The sequence below is a fragment of the Salmo salar genome, chromosome ssa19 (assembly GCF_905237065.1).
Source record: "Salmo salar chromosome ssa19, Ssal_v3.1, whole genome shotgun sequence".
NCBI classification, from domain to species: Eukaryota; Metazoa; Chordata; class Actinopteri; order Salmoniformes; family Salmonidae; genus Salmo; species Salmo salar.
Genome location: NC_059460.1, coordinates 13,428,757 through 13,453,391, shown reverse-complemented (window position 1 = coordinate 13,453,391; position 24,635 = coordinate 13,428,757). Strand labels below are relative to the sequence as shown.

Below are 24,635 nucleotides of genomic sequence, written 5' to 3'. Positions count from 1 at the left end.
GTTTTTGCGTTGTCATTATGGGGTATTGTGTGTAGATTGGTGAGGGAAGAAAACAATTGAATCCATTTTAGAATAAGGCTGTAATGTAACATAATGTGGAAAAAGTGAAGTGGTCTGAATACTTTCTGAATGTACTGTAATACGGTGACGTGCTTTTTACAACAATACAATTTATAGGAGTACACACAGCTGTGTGGCTCAGTTGGTAGAGCATGGTGTTTGCAACGCCAGGGTTGTGGGTTCGATTCCCACGGGGGACCAGTACGAAGAAAAAAAAATGTATGAAATGTATGCATTGACTACTGTAAGTCGCTCTGGATAAGAGCGTCTGCTAAATGACTAAAATGTAAAATGTAATGTCACATCTAAGTCCTCTCTCTTTTACAAAGTAAAACAACAATGCAGACATTCCATTCACTGTTGTTTAGAATCCAGTTTTAATATTTTAAATGAACCATTAAAAGCACATTAAAACATTTTCTCATTTTAGTTACAAAAATGGGTCACCTAAAGGACTTATCATTGTATTCACAGAAGGATCTGAACAGAAGATGTCTAACCGATAAGTATTTCTTTCTTAAAAAATTCCCCACCCAAAATATATAAACTTAATTGTTTAACCAAGATATATACAGGGCATAACATCCATGGTCTTATGGTTATCAAGAAAGTTTGAGGTATACGACCAAAAAGAAAAACTGACAGAAAATTAAAAAAATAAATCAAAACAACAAAAATACTTAAATAAAAAGAAGAATGAATTCCATGATTGCTTAATACAAGCACAGGATCACAACATTAGTGGGATATGTTGCTATATGTGTGCTGGTGAGAGTCTTCCAGTTGTTTTACCTATGGTCTTGAAGGGCAAAACTGCAAATAACCTAGAGCTTTGGATGGTCAATATATACAAAGGGGATGCATTATCATTAGAAATAGGGAATCGTTTGAATACTCATTTTATTTGCTTCATAACAGGTACACAGTATTTATTCATCAGAAAAATATCATAATTATTTCTTTCTCTCTGTCTGTCTTTATTCATTTCTTTAACTTATATATATATTTTGTTTTACGAACATTGAAATTAAGAGCCAGATGTGATTCTGATACACATGCAAGTTTTGAAAGTGGATTCAGAAATAACAGATTGTACAAAATAATAATTACAGTTTTTTTATTATCAAAATACACCTTCTTTCTTAGCACCTCTTTATTTTGTTGTTTGAACAAGCACCATTGTAGTCATTTTTTTTGTACAGCACCTGGAGAATCCAGAAAAGAGGTGTCTCTCTCCTTTCGACCTCCCTCGTTCTTCTCCTGTTCACCCTTCCCTGCCACGCCTTCAAATGTCCTTCACCTTTGCGCCATAACAGTTTTAAGTCATGTGATTCTAGCCCTACAAGGGCAACAAGTATTTTTCTAGGTAATACATACATACATGGCAAGACATGTTCGCTACACCATTTTTTATTCAAAACTTGCATGTGGCATGGAAAAGGGTGGGGGGGGCTGGGTGGTATCCAAAATGTCTTGACTTTCTTTCTGACCCCGCCAAGTTTTTAGTTTTTTTTTGTTTTTTTTAGTTAGCCAAGGAAGCAGACTGGACCCACTTCAAATCCAAACTTCTGGCTGGCATCTCCAAAGTCATACAACATGACATCTATGATGGGAACCTGATCGATTTTGGGAGTATTAATCTCTATCACAGTCTTTCCGTAGCCCTTCCTCGTCTGTAAAGAGACAATGGGGGGGGGGGGGGGGGGGAAACATTAGACAGTGTGCTTTCAGTCAATTACAACCTCATTGGAGCTAGCAAACAAGTCCAACAAAACAATCAATGTGGCATTTACATAAGCACCAACTATAGGGTTGCAAAATTCCAGTCTTTCGCAAAAGTGCTTGAACTATCACCATTAGAGACAGGAAGTATTGAGAGGCAGCCCTTACCGCGCATCCGTCTGTGAGGGCCCTGATGTAGGGGTTGTTGTCATAGGATAGCTCCTCGTCGTTGGATCCTAGGAATCGCAGCACCTTGTCATAGCTGTCGGTGGTCTCGTCGTGCCACACCACAGACTGATGGCAGTTATAGGTGAAGTTCTGCCTGGCCGAGGCAGTCAGTAGTTTCAGGAAGGTCATCTGAACCTCGTTTATTGTGTTGCCGGCTGCGTCAACGTATGACAACTGTTTATTGGAGGAGGGGGTGAGAGAAAACAGGAAATAGATTTAGAGGTCAGAAATTGAAGCATTTGATTGGACACAATGTATTGATTAGAAGTGTTCCATCCCAAGAGTTCTTATCAAACATCTTGTCAGCATCAGTTATACAATCTCTCTCTCAGACCATGGCCAAATTGAGTCTTAAAGTGATAGAGCCTTTTCCTCCTCATCCTTAAGCCTCCTTCATCATTCCCAAAGTGTATGAAATGTGACTGTGATGGGTCTGAAGGGGCTGATGAGAGTTCTTATATGAGAGGTCTCGATCCCTTTGTGGCTAGCAACGTGGGGTCACTTCCAGAGACACTCTTGTTATCTTGTTTATTTGTGGCCCAACGGCCACTTCTGAAGAGCCTCTGTACTGAGAGCAGAAGACAGGGACATTGCAGAGTGGGAGCCTGAGAAATCCTTTTAGTTTAGTATTGTGGAGAGGAGAAAATTATTTTGAGGAGAGTGTGGAATCGAGGGTGCACTTACTAGTTTACCCCGCTTAAATTCACTGAACCACGACCCTGGTATTTCTTTGGGCCATGAAGATATTCTGACCTGTGGAGCCAAACAAATGAAGCACGTAAGTATTGACAAGAACACTGAATACAACTGGTTCCTGGAATTCCGTTTTGTTGTGATCCATCAAATGTTAAGTACAATATGCAGCTAGATACCCCATCCCTCAGATCTTAACGTACAGGAGAATCACTACAGTATAGTCATTGTTTGATACCTAAGTATGTGTATATCAGTTTGTTTCTGTTTGTATACAGTTTATGTCTATACTGTATGTGTTGACAATTACAAATGTCAATTCCAACCTTTTAGTTTAATGCATCTATTTTCTTCATGTCTTTACATTTGTACATTTCACAGAGAATACAATGTAAACGACAAATTCACAAGATCATCACAAAACAAGATCAAATGGGTATTTTTGACAGTTAGAAGTTAATGGCCAAGCTGTGAACCCAGGAAACATCACCAAACATGCATCTCCCAGTCTCACAGCCCTGACTAGCATATGAATGAAAACATCAGAACATTATCTAGAATTGAACAAGACTATGGCTCGACTCCATGCTTTACTTGACAGTACAGTATGGGCAGGCCTCTTGGGGGAAATAAAATGCCACTCACTCCACTGGACTTCCTATCTGGGTAGATACAGGTCTCTCCTCCAGCCGTGAAGTTACAGTAGACAGAGAAGGAGTCCCCTGAGCATCCCTGGTTAGGATCTATCCAGTACTCGCCTGTGGAAAAACCCCAATGAATCAATTAAATACATGAATCTTTAGTTCTCTCTAGTTCCTACGACTTTACCAAGAACTTAAAACGAAACATTTCAAAACCAAACACGTTTAACTTGAGACCCAACACGTCCCACCACGATGCCGGCGTGATTTGGTCTTCTAACCCCTTTTAAACATGATGTGTTTCCGCTACAGACTGGGTTGTATCATTGGATTCGTCGATTACTTCTGCATCCGTTGGTACCAACCAGTCGTCTGTGTGATTAACGGGGGCTGAGCTAGAGCTGTGTTTGTGACACAAGGGCGGATCCTGAAGGGTCCCAGGGCCAGGTCTTTTTACAATAACGTCTGTAGAGTCTGAATGGTTTGAGCAAAAATGTTTTTATTGACATTTGTCAGTAAAACTCATGAATGCAACTGTTTACGTCAAATTGTTTTGTGTTCTACTTGTAGCCCTGGTTGTCCTGAAAATAAAATGGTCAAATACTTACTTCATTCTGAGGCTAAATATAAGGGCAGGACATTCAGATAATTGAAAATCAGACAAATGAAAAGCCGATTTTTGCTGGGGTCTCGGTACTGATAGGGTTAAACTGCGCTATGACATCCATGTGTTTAAATCATGGAAGATGAAAGATGGTGTAAATGCGGCTGGACGTCATGCCACTACATGTTATGCATCCACTATACTATTTTATTACCATCTTAAAGAGATAAAAAGTTTGAAATAACTTTAAAAAAGGTCAAAGAAGGACCTGACATTTCTCTTGTATCAATTATGGACAGTCTGTTGAATGTTAAGTATAAACCCCAATGAGGTCTTGTTTTCAGTGCTCTTCCCCACAGCAACACACTCTACCTGCAAATATATCATCTACACCCACAATATCACTGCTATGAAATAAGCAAACACAGTCAAAGATGGTAGTATTGTAGCACTGTAATATAATGGAGCAATGTACATTTGTATAATGCACAATGTTTTCTTTGATGTAATGTTTTATCCCTGTTTGGACCTCAGGAAGAGTAGCTGCTGCCTTGGCAACAGCGAAATGGGATCCTAATAAAATACCAAATACGAAAGACGTCCTTATCTAACGCAACGAAATGGCCGCCAATCACAGCCAAGGCATTAGCATATTATCCATGACCCCCCCCCCTCTCTGTGACTCACCATCAGGGAACTCTGGGTGGGCAAGCTGCAGGTCTTTGCAGGTCCTGGCTGGGTTGTTCTGTGTGCCCATGGGGTACTTCATCCTCTCAATGTCCTGTTTGAGGTTGTTGAGCGAACCAAAGATGTCCTCCATGCCCTCTCCGTAGTCCATCATGGTACCCGCCGCGTCCGCCTGCATGTCTGCGTGTCTGCGGTTCTTCTTGGGAGACTGGATGGGCAGTGGCTGGATCACCTCACCAGGGGGACCCTGTAGAGCAGAAAGGAAGAAGGAAAATATTGGTACAGAATCCCATAGTGTGACAGCGTATGCTTCAGATCGTTTTCTAGAAATAACCCTTTTGAATTTCACCTAATAACGTAAATGCCCTGTTTTTGGTTTTATAGTGGACGCCAAAGGAATGTTATGTTAATACTCACAGGAGGACCAGGTGGACCGATCGTACCGGTGTCTCCCTTCTGACCAGCAGGACCCTGGAAAGAACATGGAGATATAAGCATGTCGTTAACTTTGGATCTAACAAACACTCCTTTAAATGACTGCCACCAACTTTCACCAGTTGAAACAAAGATCTTACCGATGAACCCTTAGATCCCTTAGGACCTCCAGGACCCTGGAAGAGACAGCCAAGACGCACAGTGAATAAATAGCAGAGGAATGTGTTTTAACATTATTGTGATATTTGAACTATGAAGGTATACTATTAATAAAACAGAGAAATCAGGGGACTGTCTTACAGGCAGGCCTGGAGGACCAGGAGGGCCGAGAGGACCTGAAGATCCACTAATACCCTGTGAAGAAGAGACCAGACATCAGTGAGATGAAAGTGAGATAAAGAGGGGTAGATTGCAAGGGAAACATTAAAAACCTCTAGCAGCGTGTTAATGAGTCCTAAAATGTTTATTTCCTATCTCATTGTGCTATTTTTGTGACAAATATAGCTCAAAAGACAACGCCTGTTTCTCAAGCCTAAAATAGAGACCGATAGAAGGAGAATATTCTTCTAAGACAGAGAAAAGGGACATTACAATTTCATTAGGCTCAATATGAAGATGTTTAATCCATTCCATCTCTTTAAATCACGGAGCAAGGCTGCTGAAAGGCCGTGGCGGTTCTCAAATTGCATATTCACTCAATCTGCAATGTTTATTTAAAAATGGATGAGCGCCTTAATGTGGAGCTTCATCAGGCTAGAGGACTGACCCTGCTCGAGTACCGCATGACATTTCTAACTTCCAGAAATAAAGATGCTTTGGTATATAGGAAAATTGATATCCGATGAGGCTGGGAGAGAAATAGGATATTAACAGAATGCCATAGAATGCAGAGCATTTGAATCCCTGTAATGGGCGTTACATTCGTTTTTAACAGATATAATTCACTTTGAAAGACTAATCCTGCCACAAGAAGGCAAAGCGTGTATATGTCTACAGTACTGTATATGAGTAATGGTCAAGTCAGTATTCATTTCAGAAGAGTGTATACTCGATGCATAAGTATATACGGTGCATTGGAGTGCTTGTTGCACAATATGAAGCAGGTAATGATTCATTATAAACAACTTCCTCAGTGAACTGTAGGTGGCTGCAATCAGACCAATAGCATTGTACTTTAGCATAGTACTTTAGCATTGTACTTTAGCATTGAACCTCCTGGTGGAGGGCAAATAGGTTCACGAATGGCAAACAGATGAGGTCATTAATCACTTACACCGTCGCCCTTGCCTCCAGGAGAACCCTGGGGTCCAGGCAAGCCTCGGTCTCCCTTCTCTCCCTGCTCGCCAGGGGGTCCAATCAGACCAATCAGACCTGAATGACCCTGGAGGACACACACACAAAACAAGAGTCATGAGGACTGGAAAAATTGAGTCAAAACATTTTAAGCCGATTCCATGCCTTAACCGTCACCATTCAATCAAGTGAAATACAAATCAGCTGCAAATAATGAACATTATTGTACAAATCTGAAATCATTTTAACCTAAACATTTTTGGGAGTCATACAAAACAATTTCTCTGAATTTTTCTGTGAGTGCAACTGAGGACAATATTCACAACAATGATGGCTGGAAAATATTTGTGCCTTAACCAGTCCCATTGATTTGAAAGCATGACAAATAGCCACATGAAAAGCTATCCATTGTGTCCTTATAAACCAATCCCTGTCAATCCTGCTTAAAAAATGTTTGGGGGAGAAGCCCCTTACTGCAATGCTATGTGCTGCATTACTGACTATCAAACCTTTAGTTCACTGGCAGAGCTGATGGTGTGTGTTAAATAGAGAAGGCAAGGAGTAGGATCCTATTCAATTCAAAATGGCTACCAGCTTTCTCCAAATGTCACTTTTAATTTACTGAGTAACACAAAAAAACAATTGTATTTGCATAGTGATAAAGCCTATTTCAAATGTATTGCTGTACAGAAATAAATGGTGTGTTTGATCTTTCTAGAAGAGCCGGTTATGAGGTTCAGGTGAGGGGAGCTCTAGGTCCCATCCCAGCCATGCTTATAGTCATGGTCCCATCCCACTACAGGTTGAACTCCCAACCTCTTCTGGGATCAGAGAAATCAAATCAACAAGCTCTTTGGGATGGGAAATTGAGGCGAGCTCACCTTTTCACCCTTGGTCCCGGGGTCACCCTTCAGACCTGGGAGACCAGGGGGTCCCTAATAATCACAGAGAGACAAGAGGGTTAGAAATCAATTACAACACCACAGTAGAGAAAGAGAGAAAGAGAAAGAAAGAAAGAAAGAAAGAAAGAAAGAAAGAAAGAAAGAAAAAAGAAAGAAAGAAAGAAAGAAAGAAAGAAAGAAAGAAAGAAAGAAAGAAAGAAAGAAAGAAAGAAAGAAAGAAAGAAAGAAAGAAAGAAAGAAAGAAAGAAAGGAGAGAGGTAATAATAGAAAGAAAGTGGTACACAGAGAGAGAGAGAGAGAGAGAGAGAGAGAGAGAGAGAGAGAGAGAGAGAGAGAGAGAGAGAGAGAGAGAGAGAGAGAGAGAGAGAGAGAGAGCGAGAGGCCACATTATCTCTGCTCACCATAGGTCCAGGTGGGCCGTCTTGTCCAGAAGAACCAGGAAGTCCTTGTTCACCCTGAGAAGAGAAAAGCCATCCAATTATAGCCCAGCATTACAGCCTGCTGTAACTCTTATGGCCTCATATTGATTTCATGTGCCCGGCGCTATGATTAATTGCTGGAATACCACAAAAAAGTGTGTTCGAATAAACAACAGAAATGTATAAAGTACAAGCCAAATGGGACTATCGATTATTCCATGAGCACTGTTGTCATACTGCTTAAGGGCTGTTTGGTCTGTGTGTGTGTGTGTGTGTGTGTGTGTGTGTGTGTGTGTGTGTGTGTGTGTGTGTGTGTGTGTGTGTGTGTGTGTGTGTGTGTGTGTGTGTGTGTGTGTGTGTGTGTGTGTGTGTGTGTGTGTGTGTGTGTGTGTGTGAGAGCGTGTGTAAACATTGGTAAATATAGGGAAAGATGATGGAACGTTGGATCTTGGACTTACAACAGGGCCAGGGATTCCACGCAGACCTTCTGGACCGGGCTTTCCTGAGGGCCCCTGTGGGCCGACTGGGCCAGTTTTACCTGGGGGTCCCTCGGCTCCAGACTCACCCTGTAGGAAGGGACAAGATTGTCACAATGACATAACTCTACATGATGTCCACAAGTCCTTTCCATCTGGTTTGGTTGATCAAAATAATATAAAAAGAAACACAAGTAATACCATTTTAAAACATGAACTCTTTGTGTTCATATTTCTGATCTACAGTTCATTTAAAAACCCTAACAACAGATGGTAAAATAACAGGCTGCTTGTCAACCTGACATCCTTGCTGTGTGTACTGTCAAAGAGCCATAGCTTCTGCTGTTCTGAGCCTCAGATGAATGTATCCTATGCTAGTATAGCTGACTGTTATGTTGATGCATTCTCCTGCTCACAAAGTGGCATGGCTAACATCTGAAGGGTTAGATAACAATGGGGGTGAGGGGAGGGGGATGAGGGGAGAGGGGAGGGAGATGAGGGGAGGGAGATGAGGGGAGGGAGATGGGATGAGGGGAGAGAGCAGGGAGATGAGGGGAGGGAGATGAGGGGAGGGAGATGGGATGAGGGGAGAGAGCAGGGAGATGAGGGGAGGGAGATGGGATGAGGGGAGAGAGCAGGGAGATGAGGGGAGGGAGATGAGGGGAGGGAAATGAGGGGGAGGGAGATGGGGGGAGGGAGATGGGGGAGGGGGAGAGGGGAGATGAAGGGAGGGAGATGGGATGAGGGGAGAGAGCAGGGAGATGAGGGGAGGGAGATGGGATGAGGGGAGAGGGGAGGGGGAAGGAGATGATGGCAAGGAGATGAGGGGAGAGAGTAGGGAAATGAGGGGAGGGAGATGAGGGGAGAGAGCAGAGAGATGAGGGGAGAGGGGAGGGAGATGAGGGGATGGAGATGAGGGGAGGGAGATGAGGGGATGGGCATGAGAGGAGGAAGCAGGGAGATGAGGGGAGAGAGCAGGGAGATGAGGGGAGAGAGCAGGGAGATGAGAGGAGAGGGAGATGAGGGGAGAGAGCAGGGAGATGAGAGGAGAGGGAGATGAGGGGAGAGAGCAGGGAGATGAGAGGAGAGGGAGATGAGGGGAGAGAGCAGGGAGATGAGAGGAGAGGGAGATGAGGGGAGAGAGCAGGGAGATGAGAGGAGAGGGAGATGAGGGGAGAGAGCAGGGAGATGAGAGGAGAGGGAGATGAGGGGAGAGAGCAGGGAGATGAGAGGAGAGGGAGATGAGGGGAGGAGGATGTGGGGAGGGAGTTGAGGGGAGGGGGATGAGGAGAGGGAGATGAGGGGAGGGGGATGAGGGGAGGGAGATGAGGGGAGGGGGATGAGGGGTGAAGCATGGGGGGCTAGCTGGAGCCTGGAGTTGCTGAGGCTGCTCTCTGGGTAAAGGCTGAATTGATTTTCTAGGTTACCTTGGCGCCCTTCTCTCCTTGTCTACCCTCTGCACCGGCAGTTCCTGGGGGGCCCTGGGGAGGACAAGAAGACATGCTTTAGCATCCCACAGCAGTGTGTTGTTGTGTGTGTGCGCATGTGTGTGTGTGTGTGTGCATGTCTATTAGTCAGAGTATGTGTGTGTGCATGTGCAGAGTCAACAACAACATTGTGAGGTCAGTATTTCAGGTGAATTGTAACAATTTGTTACTGTGACATGCATCCATTTCACATCAATCACACACACACCAGTAAGAACCCAGTGTTGTGTTTGCAGTGCAATATTTCAATGGCTTCAACTGAGTAATGAGGAAAGGAGAAGCTGCTTGAACAAACTATTGGCTACAGGGCTGAACTAATAAAAATAAACCAAAGACAAAGTGAAATCAAACACCGCAAATAATGTGATTATGGTTGAATATTTGAACTAGCCATAGTATCAACTCTAAAACAAGTCATTCCTGAATGTGGGGTTGAGAATCACATGAAGAAATCCATCAGCCAGTCCATATCTAGTGATTCCAGTTTCCCCCCCCCAAGAACATTATCATTCAATCCAACACTGATGAAAACTGTATTAGTGATCAAATGTCCTTGAAAAGTCTACCTCAATCTCCCAGCAAGTTTATAAAGATCTGTTTGACTGAACGGGACTGGACATGCTTTGTGAAATGAACTACTTACTGAACGACCTTATGCGCACACACACACACACACACACACACACACACACACACACACACACACACACACACACACACACACACACACGCGCGCGCACACACACCTCTCCCTCAATAGTCTCCAATCACTTCAAGGTTTTCCAGTTCATCTGCTCTCTCTGGCCATCTCTCTGAGGCCTAAAGCTGTCTCTTTCAACTACACAAGAGGTCCTCACATCAAAACCACATGCAGTCCACAGAGAGGCCCATTCTTCTCTGATCAGACAGTATGGGAAGGCAGGGGATGGCATCAGGGCAGCAGGGGATGGCAGCAGGGTTTTGTGTTTTGACTGATTGCCCATGTAGAGATGTGGTCAAACAGGGCAGCATCTGCTTTGTTTCGCTCCCTTCATCCTTTCTGGATGTGTTGTGAGCAATGGGTCAAAAATGGTCTGTTTATTTCTGTCTGTGAATAGGATGCTGCTGCCAAACGTCTAAATGCCTACTGTAACTGATGTGTATGTTGTCTTTCCTAGGGGAAGTATAAATACAGCAGCAGTCTAAAAACAAATTAAGTACTCTAAACTGTAAATGATATGTCACTGTTTATATAGTTTTCACCATGAATATCTATAGAGAGAAAACCATAGCATTAGAGCGACTGAAGTCTGATTCCGCATGTGTTTCTCTGTTGTTCATTAGCGAAACATTTGATGTTTAGTCTTGGAGGTGTGTTTCGATATGGCAGGTACTGATGCTTGTCCCCCTTGAGACACCGTAGGAACAAAGCCAGTATCACTTCCTCAAAATAGTCCGAATAAATCTAAGATAACTTTTATAAAAACTGTTATTCATATTGACGTCTTTGACTATGATGTGTGACGTGTCGTTTTATGTAAACAAAGTCAGATCTGCTGCTCTGATTGCAAGATCTGTCTCTCTGTCTGTTCTGCGGTAGGATTGGATAGAGAGCAATCACCGCAGCTGTGTATCCTGTTTTAGTGGTCAAGTGAACATGTCAAAGTCAAAACCCGACAAGTCATGACTAACTCACTTACAAAACTAGTTTTGGACGAGACTGACTTTATTAATAAAATTATCCTATTTACACTTTGTAGTCCATTTTGACACTAAAATAACTGTTTCTGACTAATAGTCCATTTTCTATCAGATAAATAGTTTATGGCCTTCAGTTGCACTTTAAGATCTTCCCGTGTGGCTCAGTTGGTAGAGCATGGTGTTTGCAATGCCAGGGTTGTGGGTTTGATTCCCATGGGGGGCCAGTACAACAACAAAAAAAATGCATGAAATGTATGCATTCACTACTGTAAGTCGCTCTGGATAAGAGAGTCTGCTAAATGACTAAAATGTAAGATAAAAAATAAATAAGATACAAATAAATAAAGAACTGCTCTGCTGCTAAATGGCTTCGGACAGGGCCTGTAGGAGCTGGAGAGAGATTTCAGCTTCATTTTAAATTGCTATGGACAAACTGCAGAGGAAGCAAAAACACCCTGCAAAGTTAAATGCAAAACAACTCTAGCCCCAAATGACTGATTCAGAGGAGCAGAATGCCTGGGAGTTGCAGAAGTCGTTCTAGGTTACACTTTTTGGGGGAAGGCGATTAAATACCTATGATGATGAAATAGCCGTTTTCCTAACATAATCCCTTGGCCATTAGGAGCTGCATATGCTGATATGATGTTAAATACTCTGAATGTAAATCCCATCAAGCACATTGCAAAAGCAATTGCCGTTTTTTGTAAAATGCACATATTTTATGCTATTGGCCTGTGCCATAACGTTGTTGCAGAAGATAGCTTGAGATAGCAAATTTGAGAAATGTGGGACAATAATTGCTGATTTTCATTTCAAGATATAATTTAACACCCGACAAAAAGAAGTTAATGCATTATTTGGGATTCACTAATGTCGGCTCCCTTGAGCTAACATTAGCCTACCACCAATGATGTTTCACTTGATTACTTCCCAGGGCACGTCGAAGGGAATTTATATGGCAGTAGCTTTACACAATAAACGTCAGATATGATTGCCCTCGGTCATCACGATCATAAAAAGTATTTCAAATTCAATCTAAAACGTTATCTTTGCCTTGGAGACCAGCAAAATGTCAAAAACGTCCATTTTGAACTGGGTGAACTGAGTCAGCGGCGGCTGACCTGTCTGTGTAATGGGATCTCACTACACTACAGCCATTCAATCTAATGTTACTAGCGTCATGCCTTTGTTTGGCCGTGGCTGTCAGTCAAACTAGCCTAGATCAATAGTGTGTCAGGGGAGATATCTCTCTTCCCTCAGCTAGACACAGGTAAATTAGTTTTGGGCCTTGACGCTTTTTTAGTTTTCTGTTTTTTTTTCTTCTTCTAAAGCCTATTTTCAATTTCTCACTGAGAAAAAAAATTATATTTCAGACATCAAGCCCTTCATTTCTCTATGGGCTTTGAGATATCTTTCATTTCCATGTACAGACGGCTCAGTGGGCTTTGAGATATCGTTCATTTCCATGTACAGACGGCTCAGTGGCCCTGACCCTGCAAATATCACACATTGTTTTTCTCACCCACTTTTTTGATGAGAATGAATCATGCAGGCTCTCTGGGGGAAATTGAGTTGTAGAGTTTGGAGTTATTGTTCAGAGTAAAGAATTCTCACCTGAGGACTATAGGTTTAATCAACTATGACTGAGTGCATTCCATTGTCTGGTTTTATAATCAGATGAATATATTTCATAGAGCTATCTCAATAGGTGTTGGATATGGGACAGTTGGGTTCGGTCACACAATCAAATCTAGGCCAAACGGGGCTTGATCAGTGAGTTACGATTAAACGCACAATATAAACGTACAAGATTGTTCAATCTTTTATCTGATAGGGGTCAAAGCTGCAGTATGATGCCATTTCACATAACAAACAGTGATGCTGACGTCTGTGGTGTGTTGGTGGTGATGATGACTATGATGATGAAGATGTTTAGACTTACTCTCTTCCCGGGAGGACCAGGTGGACCAGATTCACCAGATGGACCAGGAGGACCCTGGGATGGACAGAAGAAGAAGAAGACGAAGAAGAAGAATAGAAGAGAGAAGGTAAGAGAGTTAGGGGTCTTCATGCACATTAACAGTGTGCTGTGTATAAAGGTATATTAACATGATACAGTATATAGTCATATTCTTTGAAATAGATAGTACAAAACCACCATTATCCTTACAAATAGAGAAATGTATGACTGCATATTGACATTAGACAAACTGATATCTATTTTTGGAGTCACACACAGTAGTCTGAAATATCACGTCTGTTTTCAGAACCTGCTTCACCCAATTATCTCATTTAATTGGAAGCAATCATCGCACATTTAGGTTTGCATAACCAAATATTTGACGTACACAAAATTAGAAAGTGGAGAATACAACTCAGAGTGGATAGGAATTTACAGAATTAGTCAACTGTGTGATGTGGTTTATATTGAACCACTGTTAATCAGAGAATGGGAAAAACATGTTCTCCCTTTCAAAGTTAAACGTCACTGAGCCATGACAAAACTTTATGATACTTTAACTTCACTTTCCATAACACCTTACTCTGAGCCAACACACACACACACACACACACACACACACACACACACACACACACACACACACACACACACACACACACACACACACACACACACACACACACACACACACACACACACACACACACACACAATCGTGACCTCATTCCTATTGCATTTAAAGTTTCCTTTTATTTTCCCAGCACTTGCAAATCCCATTTACATCCATCAATGTTAATAAGTATCGTAATTCACACCCTCACAAAGGCTTAAATCATCTGATTTGTTGTTCATATTTCTAATTAAAATCTATAAAATGAATAAACAGACTCACATACTGTACTAGACCTTAAGAAGTAAATTATATGATTCAATGTTCTCTATTGCAGGTACTTATTCATAAATAAAAGCTTATGGGAATTTACTACAGGCCAAGCACACAAGGGGCTTTAGTGGTTATGCTAAATGGGATAGGCTATTTGTATAGACCATTATGACAGACTAATAGTTAATGGTGATGGTAATGCGCTCGTACAGTCGCCCGCTATCGTGCTGCCAACTGTAAACCAGAGCTATATAATCAAGTAGATTTTTCAGTCCCCTTATTGTTGTGTTAATGATATTTATGACGTATGGACTTACAGGCTGACCAGATTCACCATCCTCTCCTTTCTCTCCCGCAGAGCCATCAGTTCCCTAGGGAGAAGAGATGTGAACATGTGAGATGGATCACAATGATCTAGGTAATGGTAATAGTGGGATCTTTACAGTTGAAATAGTTGTATAATGATGTATTAGTTGTATAATGACTTACAGCAACGCCGGCCTCACCGGGTGGACCAGGGTCTCCAGGGAAACCAACCGGTCCCTGGAAGGTGAAGGAGAGGCAGGAGAACAAATAAAACACCAGTATAATATTATCAATAATATACAAAATACTACAATCTTCAACGTATGTGACCAAGGCCAACACCATCTGGTTTGTTTCTAATGGTTGTCATTAATCTGATGATGAGAGGTGCAGCTTTATGAATAGACCATATCAACTGTCAAAGGCACTTTGTGTAAACCTTGGCTCCCTGATGCTGCAGACGGTAATGTCAGCAAAGCACTCACCACAGTTCATTACCACATTCAAAAAGAGAGAGAAAAAAAACAATCTGTCCTAATAAAAAGGCTTTTTAGCTCTTGAAACTTGGCCTAAAATTAAATAAACCGCTCAGAAGCAATCAAGGCCATTTCTTTTCGTTCACAACTCCAAAGTATCTCATATAAACGTCTGTGGTTCTATCCCTGCGCAGGTCTCTTATTGGGCTAGAGACTGAAGCTTACAGGGTTGCCTTTGGGTCCATCATCTCCAGGGGGTCCTTTGGCGCCAGCGGGTCCGGCAGCTCCGGGTGGTCCTGCCTCTCCCTTGTCTCCTCTCTCGCCTTTAGGCCCCTGTAGAGAACAACAGATACCATCAACACTCAGGAGGACCGAGCTGGAGCATGGATACTGAGCAGTAGTAGTGTGTATTGTTAGGAATTGAGGTAGGTAAGTGTTTACGCCACAGTCAGGCGTTATATTTCACTTATATTTCACATATTGGGGTCACTTTGTGGAGCAGAGGTGGTAGTGGTACAGGTAATGTTGTTTATATGTACTGAGTAAGGTATCTCTTGATGCGACAGGTAGCCTAGTGGTTAGAGTGTTGGGCCAGTAACCAAAAGGTTGCTGGTTTGAATCCCCGAACTGACAAGGTAGAAATCTGTTGTTCTGCCCCTGAACAAGGCAGTTAACCCACTGTTCCCCGGTAGGCCGTCACTGTAAATAAGAATTTGTTCTTCACTGACTTGCCTTGTTAAATAAAATGTAAAAAAATGTAAAATGCTCAAGGCGATGCTTCCTGACTATTGAGCTATTTAAGCATGTGTTACTACAGAGTACCAGCATATTTCAGAGAATACAATAACAATTATAACAAGGAAAATAGTGATTCATGTCTTGCTTCCATCCATGACTGGTCGGCATGACATGTTCTTTTCATGAGAACATTTCAAAAGCTCTACAGCAAAACCGATATCGAGGGCCATTTTCTGCATTCGTTCTGGGAACTCTTGAGATATAATGAGTTGGATTAATAAGCAAGATTATTATCCAGGCTACTCAGAGTTCACCTCTCCCCTGCTATTTCAGACTAGTCATCTTTTCGATCTGCTGTTGTGCTCACATCATGCTAATGATGAATGGAGATGACAACCCATCAATACACTATGATGGACTAATTCCATAGCAATTACCAATCAAATCTTTAGAACTACCTCACAGGGTTAGGTAGGTGTCAACCAAAACACCTCTACGAAAACATTACCGAATGATTTTGGTCATGGTTCTGGAATGTACAGAGGATTCCATTGGTACTAAACTACCTCAGGGAAACAGCCATCTTGAAAGGTAGACGTTGTGTACTCTATTTTTGCGATGTTTAGTAGCCATTGGTGTTAAGTTCTAGTAGCCATTGTTCCAGAGCTGAGACTGATGTGTTCATATGGCTGCAGGAATCATCTGTTAAGAGTCTGGGAAGTGATTCAGCTTGGCAGGGCTGTGTTACCATAGAGCGTTGGCCAGAAACACACTGAGAACCACGCTGTGACGCTGGCCCATCAGCAGCAACACAGGACCAGCAATTACTACCACTCACATCACTAAAAGGACTTTGCATGTCTACGTGTTGTTGGACAGTACGCCATGTGTTTACGTGGGGTGTTATGAACTAATACATAATCATAATCATTGTCCTGGTAATAGGGAAATACACAAACACATGATGCCTTGGATGATAGATAATTATGTGAATGTAGACGCAGACACACAGACACACTGAGACAGAGACTTACTCCAGTTCCGGGCTCTCCAGGGGTTCCTGGGTTGCCAGCTTCACCGTTTTCACCCTGTAAATGAAAACACCATGTTAGAATCTCTGCCAAGATAGACACCCTTATGAATACATTATCTACTAGATGACATTATCCACTTGTATCTAGATGGCATTATACTGTTGTCAAAATAGACTCATAGGCTCTAAAACCCTATGAGTAGGCTAACAATACATGTCATAGTGGGTGTTGAGTGTCATTAGGTTTTAGAATCTCTCCCGTGATATACATTAATAGACATGAATGATTACATTATCATGTTCCCAAAATACAGTGGGTGTCAAAACACAGGGCTCTCAAACACGGTGCATAACAATATAATTTGTAGTGGTTGATGCTGAGTGTCATTCTGTTGAACTTCTGAGCTCCATTTACATAGATGTGATGGCATTAAGGCTAGTCAGAGTGCTCTCTCAAAGTGATGGTAACCTTCCATGGATATGTTTCATATTCTGGAGTCGTCATTCCGTTGCATTAAGTATTGATGGTGGGGGCCGGCTGCCAGATGGCACTAAAATGGAGGAGTGGTGTTGGAACTGTTGTAAAATAGGCATTAATAGTGTCAGAGCACTAACTCAGACACAGGCTGCCATATGCAATTAATGGAGTCCTGGAGATAACATCAGTGGACTGGGGAGAGGGGAGGGAAGGGGTCAGTGGAGGGACGTTGGCAGGATTTCCACCCCAGACACACACTCCGGACTGTCTTGTAACGGGTGCACGCCCTCACCTTCTCACCCACGCCTCCCATGGCACCCACACCACCGGGAGGACCTTGTGCACCCTGACAGGAAACAGAAAAGAGGAGAGAGGAGTCAGCATTCATTACCTCAGGAGAGACAGATTTTCTATGTTATCATATCGGTTTGGGTGACATTTGGTAATGTGACGATGAGTTATTGGAGACAAAAGATTGATGTGTGGTACATACATCAGCTCCACTAGGACCCTGAGGACCTCTGGGACCAGGTGGACCGGGGGGACCCTGTAAAGAAACAACAGGAAGTGATAGGGTCAAAACAGGAAGTGGGTTCAAGAGTGAAACGTATTTCTCATTTCGATAAAAGATTCAAATACATAGAAAACGATTTATTTGGAAAGTGATACAAATTGCTTTAATTATGATTATCTGCTCACCATCGGACCGACATCGCCGTTCTCACCCTTCTCTCCTGGAGGTCCAGGAAGACCCTGAGGGCAGACAGAAATAAACAAGCAACCGTTTCATTATTCTGGTTTAGCTTGAGGAAACATGCAGGTGTAATTGAAAAACTAAGCAAAACCTTCAAGAATAGGTTTATCAATTGATGCACTTTATAAACTGTACCAGATGTCTTTAATTTGGTTAATGCTGATTCATTAGACAGAAATGAATTGGTGATGGCTGTAGTGTAGCTTTTAGTTGACCACTGTAAACGGTACACTGTGAACAAAGAGTTAGCAGAGCCCATCGCTCTGTCAGTTTCCACACCAAGGGAGTGATAGAAACCAGACTCCATTCTGTGTCTTAATTAATTCATCACCAATTAAACATTCTGTCCAATCTCTCAGTTCTCTAATTCTACAGATAAAGTTGTGCCCCTCTCTCTGTCACAAAGAGACACCAGGGAGACATTTGTCCATGGCGACAGACACAAACTGCCATCAAGGAGAAATGACTCTTTTCACACTGTGTGACTTTGTGACCAATAGTGAGTTTATGGGAAACAAAATAAGGCGACGAGATTAAACAACACTGAATGTCAAGTATTTCTCTATGGCAAAATGGAGGTAATTTGTTCCTAACCAAAAACCCAGACATGGACCCAATCGTTCATTTCCTTGCATGTTAAGTGGACTATATGGTTGAGGCGTCATATGTACGTTTGATCCCTGACATTTCAACTTTAATTGCTTTGGTTATTCACGATTCAGTCTCCTCCACTATTCAAAGGCAGTGTGTCTCTGTCGTCACCATGAGGAGCGAAGACAAAGATCTCATTTTATCTGCTATTTACTCTCCGTTACAACAACCTATCTTCCTCAAATACCTACGCCCTAGGGAGGAAGCTGCGGCTGAGACGGACTGTGTGTGTGTCTGTGTGTCTGTGTGTGTAAATGTGTCCATGCGCGTGTCCGTGTGTGTGTGTCCGTGCATGTGCAAGTCTGTGAGTGTGTGTGTCTCTGCATGCTGATTTGTCCCCCTGGAGTGGAAATCTCATCAGAACGGTGGTCTCCTGAGTCAGAGATCGTTAACAGGAACACTGATTATGCACCACAGAGTGGAAAGAGGAGAGTGTGTTCAATGGCCTACTGCCTATTGAAAGAGGTCAGTCCACGCAATTAATGAAATAGCCATGGAAGTGAATTACGCTCAATTAAAAGTGAATTGAATTGAATAGCCAGGAAGATTGAAACTTGAGACTAGCGGGTATAGTCTGTATAATTCCATCAAGACAATGACCTGGGTTTAATGAACAGCTAATTCATTTTGCTCATAAAGACAGTCCCTGTACTGTACCACGGACTCCCTTACATTGATGATTCCCTTACGTAGATGATTCCTTTACGTTGATGATTCCCTTACGTTGATGATTACCTTACATTGATGATTCCCTTACGTAGATGATTCCCTTACGTTGATGATTACCTTACATTGATGATTCCCTTACGTTGATGATTACCTTACATTGATGATTCCCTTACGTTGATGATTACCTTACATTGATGATTCCCTTACGTTGATGATTCCCTTACATTGATGATTCCCTTACGTTGATGATTCCCTTACATTGATGATTCCCTTACGTAGATGATTCCTTTACGTTGATGATTCCCTTAAGTTGACGACTCCCTGACGTTGATGATTCCCTTACGTTTATGATTCCCTTATGTTGATGATTCCATTACGTTGATGACTCCCCTACGTTGATGATTCCCTTACGTAGATGATTCCCCTACGTTGATGATTCCCTTATGTTGATGATTCCTCTACGTAGATGATTCCCTTACGTTGATGATTCCCCTACGTAGATGATTCCCCTACGTTGATGATTCCTCTACGTTGATGATTCCCTTACGTTGATGATTCCTCTACGTTGATGATTCCCTTACGTTGATGATTCCCTTACGTTGATGATTCCCCTACGTTGATGATTCCTCTACGTAGATGATTCCCCTACGTTGATGATTCCTCTACGTAGATGATTCCCTTACGTTGATGAGGTAGATAGAAACTCAGGAGAACACCTGACCATATCACTGCTTTATTATACACATCAACCACATTACCTTTATATTTAACACCAACTAACTTAGTATATCTTTTTTGACATCATCTCTATGCTCTTTAGTTACTGAAACATCTAGTGTGGGGAAACTAAACCAAACTATACAAACTGATAATTTACCTCTGACATTTCATTACAAACGGACTGTCGGTCAGAAGACAGTGCATTCATTGTCTTCTGACATCTGTGCTGACCCAGAGTCCCATCTGTTGGCAACTGGCCCTTTTATCCACCTATATTAAAATACCACCATCCAAGACCAAATAGAAATCCTTTTGTATTGAAATGCTTTGTGAGGTCAGAGCACTCGGATCAACCCTACTCATTAGCCAGAGTGTCCATTGTGCGCTCTGAATGCTCTGAGGGCAAAACGCTCTGAATTTACGAACGGACAATCTGACAATGCTCTGAATTTACGAACGGACAATCTGACAATGCTCTGAATTTACGAACGACCCAGAGTGCACTCTGACACTCCAGACTGAATTTACGAACGCACCCTAAGACTCACAGAGAGAATGGATACATCAAATAGTTTGCATCAATACCAGTGGGATCCATGGTTAAGTGTGTGTGTGTGTGTGTGTGTGTGTGTGTGTGTGTGTGTGTGTGTGTGTGTGTGTGTGTGTGTGTGTGTGTGTGTGTGTGTGTGTGTGTGTGTGTGTGTGTGTGTGTGTGTGTGTGTGTGTGAATGTTTGTCCCTGGAGTACAGGTGGTGCTAGTGTTTCAGGGTGTGTTTGAGGTTCCCCACCCACCTGCAGACCAATGGGACCAGGGGGCCCGGGGAAACCTCTGGATCCTTCGTCTCCCTTCTGTCCGAACATCCCCTGCTGACCCCTGGGACCGGGCTCTCCATCACCTCCCTGAGGACACAGTAACCATGTTAACACACCGATGGAGCTAATGGCAAAGCAATACACTGGATGTACAGCATGTAGCTAACAGCACAGTACAGCAATACACTGGATGTATGTAGCTAACAGCCCAGCTAAACCGACTGCAATGGAATTTGAATGAAGTTAGCATGTATACTGTAGCTGAGTGTCTCCCCAATGGGGGCTAAGGTGGGTCCAAGGCTGGACAGAGACAGAGATACTCACTGCAGGTCCTGGGTTACCGATGGGACCCTGGAGACCAGCTGGGCCAGGAGGACCCTGTTCACCCTTGTCTGCTTTGCTTCCCTTCTGACCTGGCTCTCCAACCTCTCCCTGGGACACACAGGACACACATCACACACAGGACACACATCACACACACAGTATACACACACATAGGACACACACACACAGGACACACATCACACACAGTATACACACACAGGACACACACACACACAGGACACACATCACACACAGGATACACACACACAGGACACACATCACACATAGGACACACACACATAGGACACACGCATCACACAGGAGGACACACATCACTTGTATCTGACATTTCTACAATAACATCTACTTTAAATTGCCAACCTTGTACAGAACATCTAAACACTTACAAACTGTCAGAGCATTGGCAAATGAGTTAATTACCTGCAGTCAAAATCACTAGATCGAAGATGCAGAAATCAGTCTAAATTTGGATTCAATTTGTGTGTGGGAAGGATACATGCGATTTTAAATACAAGTGATAGATGGTGTTGGAGATTAGTGGACAAGTCCATTTAAAGCTCCACTGTGACATATGTTTGGCAGCTCAATAGATGGGCTGGATCGTAACCTTCTGGGAAGAAATTATAGCTGCAGATTAAACAGAGACAGTTTTTCCCTTTTATATCTCTTCTAATTACATTTAGTTTGATGATTGGTTATGATGATGGATATGCAGCCAGAGACAGAGAGAGACAGAGAGAGAGAGAGAGAGAGAGAGAGAGAGAGAGAGAGAGAGAGAGAGAGAGAGAGAGAGAGAGAGAGAGAGAGAGAGAGAGAGAGAGAGAGAGAGTAGAGAAACAGATAAAGAGAGAGAAAGTAGAGAGAGAAAAAAGAGTACAGAGAGAGAGAGAGAGAGAGAGAGAGAGAGAGAGAAAGACAGAGACAGTAGAGATGTATTTACAGTGCAGATGGTCCGTGTATGATTCATGTGAAACTGCTGATGAAGATTGATAAGCGATCTGTTTTACTCAAAACATTTGGCCCAGATTTAGGGTAAATAGGAAGGGCGAGAGAGAGAGAGAGAGAGAGAGAGAGAGAGTCGATAGAAAAAGTAGAGAGAAAGAGAGAGAGAGCGGTCCTTGGAGAGGTCCTGGGTCTGGTCTGGACTGGGCCAAACCAGATGGGGAGGGTAGGGAACTAACCTTGTCACCGTCCTCTCCGGGTGGACCCTGAGGTCCGGCGGGGCCAGGCAGACCCACTGGACCTTGGACTCCATCCCGACCAGCTGGTCCTTGGGGACCTTTCTCACCAGGCCCTCCCTTCTCTCCAGCAGGTCCTGGGGGCCCCTGAGGGCCTGTTCTACCAGATAAACCGATAGGACCGGCAGGTCCAGCAGCACCTCTCTCACCAGGGGAGCCCTGCGAGAGAAAGGGGTTGAACACACTTTAAAGAGAGAGATCGAGGGAAGATGCTCATTCAGACTTCATAGGTCACGTGGGGCTGAAATCATACATAATATGATTAATTAAATCCTTCCATCTACATTACAAAGCAATAATGAATCACAGGATTCTCCATTAGGAATATGTGCCTAAGAACTACACTGTGGTCCAGCGTTAATGGGTTCTACTTCTTGGAAAATATAACGTTTTTTTCTCACAAGTACTCTATTATCCATTCAGTATAAAATACAAGAGATACTTCTCGAAAGCAAAAACAGCAGCATAACCCAGGTTATTTCAGGAGGGGGGGTTCGCTATTAGCCACTTACAGCCATTGCTCTTCTTGTTTTGGAACCATTACCATTAGCTAGCCTCTCCTCTCGGAGCAGAACAGAGCAGCAGGGCTCAGACAGGAGACATTATCAGAGATGAGAAAGGAAGGGAGGGAGGGAGGAAGGGAGCAGGCTTGCAGGCAGTCTTAATCTAGCCCAGAGGAGTGATCTGACTACTGAGTGCGGGACTGACTCCAGAGGTCTTCAGGGCTCTTCTCTTCACATGCTGCCTCTGCCTGGCACATAGAAACCTAATGTTTCTACAGGGAGGTAGGCTGCTGGTGTCATCTGGAGCTCAGCTAGTGTTAATGGATAGGGTTGTGTCCCAACAACACAAATGACTTGGGGTGTGTCCCTATACCCTTAAATACCTTGTATTTCTTGTCTCCATTCCTTAGTTCATTATTAAAAGGGGAGAAGTATGGATAGCCTGTGCATGTATTAGATTGTTGATACCTTCAATGTCCTCTCAAATCAGGTTATGAAGGGAAGGAAACAAGGAGAGAGTTGTAGACTGCTGTAGAGAGTTGGGACACATCCTGTGTAGCTCAGCGGTGGCACTACGGTGGCAGGTTGGGAAGGTGAGGGATGTGTTGTAGAGTGTTGGGACACATCCTGTCTGACTGGCTGTGTGTAGCTCAGTGGCGGCGGTGGCAGGTTGGCACGGAGATGGAGGTATTTCAGATAATTGGGACACATCCTATCTGACTGGCTGTCTAGCTCAGCGGTGGCAGTCCATGGCAGGCCGGGAGATGTTGTAGAGTGTTAGGACACACCCCATGTGTGTCTGGCAGTGGCTGTGAGGTCTCCTCTGAATCGTGACACATGGCATGTGGTGAGAATGTCTGTGCGGTCAGACAACGTGATGAGTCAGTATGGAATGGACACGGTAGGCTACCCGCAACACGCTCCCATTCACCTCACAGGCCGGGAGCAGAGTAGAGCGGATTGGATTGGATTGCAGACGGGGCTGGCAGCAAACAACCACAATCTCAATTCTACTTCCCGCATGACCACTCACATGATGAATTTCTAGCTGGTGTGTGGTGTGTGGAGCTAAGAGATTGCAAAGTCACACAAACACTTGCTTCCAGAAGAAGGCTATGCATTGGAATCATTGCAATATAGCAATATGCTATATTGAATTAAGTTCATATTAGTATGCAAATCATATTTTTTCTCACAATGCCAAATTCAGACACCTCACATGTCCTGTCAAACTTTCAGCCCACTGTCAAGCCATTTAAATAGCAATTACACTTGGACAATACTCATCTAGTGCTCTAGAGAGAGATATCTGAAGACTGACATTTTAGTCCTAAAAAGTTTTGAAGACACTCCAACTTTGAGTCTGTCACCTTAAACCAACCAAGCACCTATGCCAAGATGTCAAGAGAAAGCAATTACGAAACCAGAATCTCAAAGTTATTATTGGAAATGTGTGGGATCCTGTCATCTGTTGTTCAAAGGAATCAAACTGCCATCTAGTGTTGGGAGTCATTATTGCAGGATCCTATAGAACGCTGCGTTATAGAAAAGCCTAGATAGGATCAAGGATCTGCAATGCATCCTGCTGTGCGTCAAGCTGAATATTGATCCTAGACTGATATCTACCTCTGATATAACCAAAACAATATGGTAAGAACAGCTAAGCTAACACACTGTGTTGCAGTTCTATCATTGACAGTGGTAGGGGGAATATCCCCCCAATAACCCTGTTATCTGA

General features: G+C 43.0%; 1 protein-coding gene across 7 annotated transcripts in view; it reads right to left on the bottom strand.

Moving 5' to 3' along the window:
• Positions 1–413: 413 nt before the first annotated feature.
• col11a1a (collagen, type XI, alpha 1a) overlaps positions 414–24,635 on the bottom strand; it is a 95,505-nt gene continuing 71,283 nt past the window's right edge. For all 7 annotated transcript variants that reach the window (XM_014157275.2, XM_014157277.2, XM_014157276.2 and 4 more), the window contains 24 exons: positions 22,338–22,553; positions 21,136–21,243; positions 20,791–20,898; positions 17,904–17,957; positions 17,698–17,751; positions 17,497–17,550; positions 16,728–16,781; positions 15,181–15,288; positions 14,663–14,716; positions 14,491–14,544; positions 13,270–13,323; positions 9,588–9,641; positions 8,143–8,250; positions 7,667–7,720; positions 7,245–7,298; positions 6,344–6,451; positions 5,371–5,424; positions 5,211–5,246; positions 5,053–5,106; positions 4,636–4,882; positions 3,349–3,461; positions 2,695–2,763; positions 1,951–2,184; positions 414–1,733 (listed from right to left, as the gene is read on the bottom strand). In XM_014157275.2, coding sequence (XP_014012750.1) covers positions 1,587–1,733; positions 1,951–2,184; positions 2,695–2,763; positions 3,349–3,461; positions 4,636–4,882; positions 5,053–5,106; positions 5,211–5,246; positions 5,371–5,424; positions 6,344–6,451; positions 7,245–7,298; positions 7,667–7,720; positions 8,143–8,250; positions 9,588–9,641; positions 13,270–13,323; positions 14,491–14,544; positions 14,663–14,716; positions 15,181–15,288; positions 16,728–16,781; positions 17,497–17,550; positions 17,698–17,751; positions 17,904–17,957; positions 20,791–20,898; positions 21,136–21,243; positions 22,338–22,553 — 2,250 coding nt within the window. In that variant the 3' untranslated portion in view covers positions 414–1,586. The remainder of the gene's footprint in view (positions 1,734–1,950; positions 2,185–2,694; positions 2,764–3,348; positions 3,462–4,635; positions 4,883–5,052; positions 5,107–5,210; positions 5,247–5,370; positions 5,425–6,343; positions 6,452–7,244; positions 7,299–7,666; positions 7,721–8,142; positions 8,251–9,587; positions 9,642–13,269; positions 13,324–14,490; positions 14,545–14,662; positions 14,717–15,180; positions 15,289–16,727; positions 16,782–17,496; positions 17,551–17,697; positions 17,752–17,903; positions 17,958–20,790; positions 20,899–21,135; positions 21,244–22,337; positions 22,554–24,635) is intronic.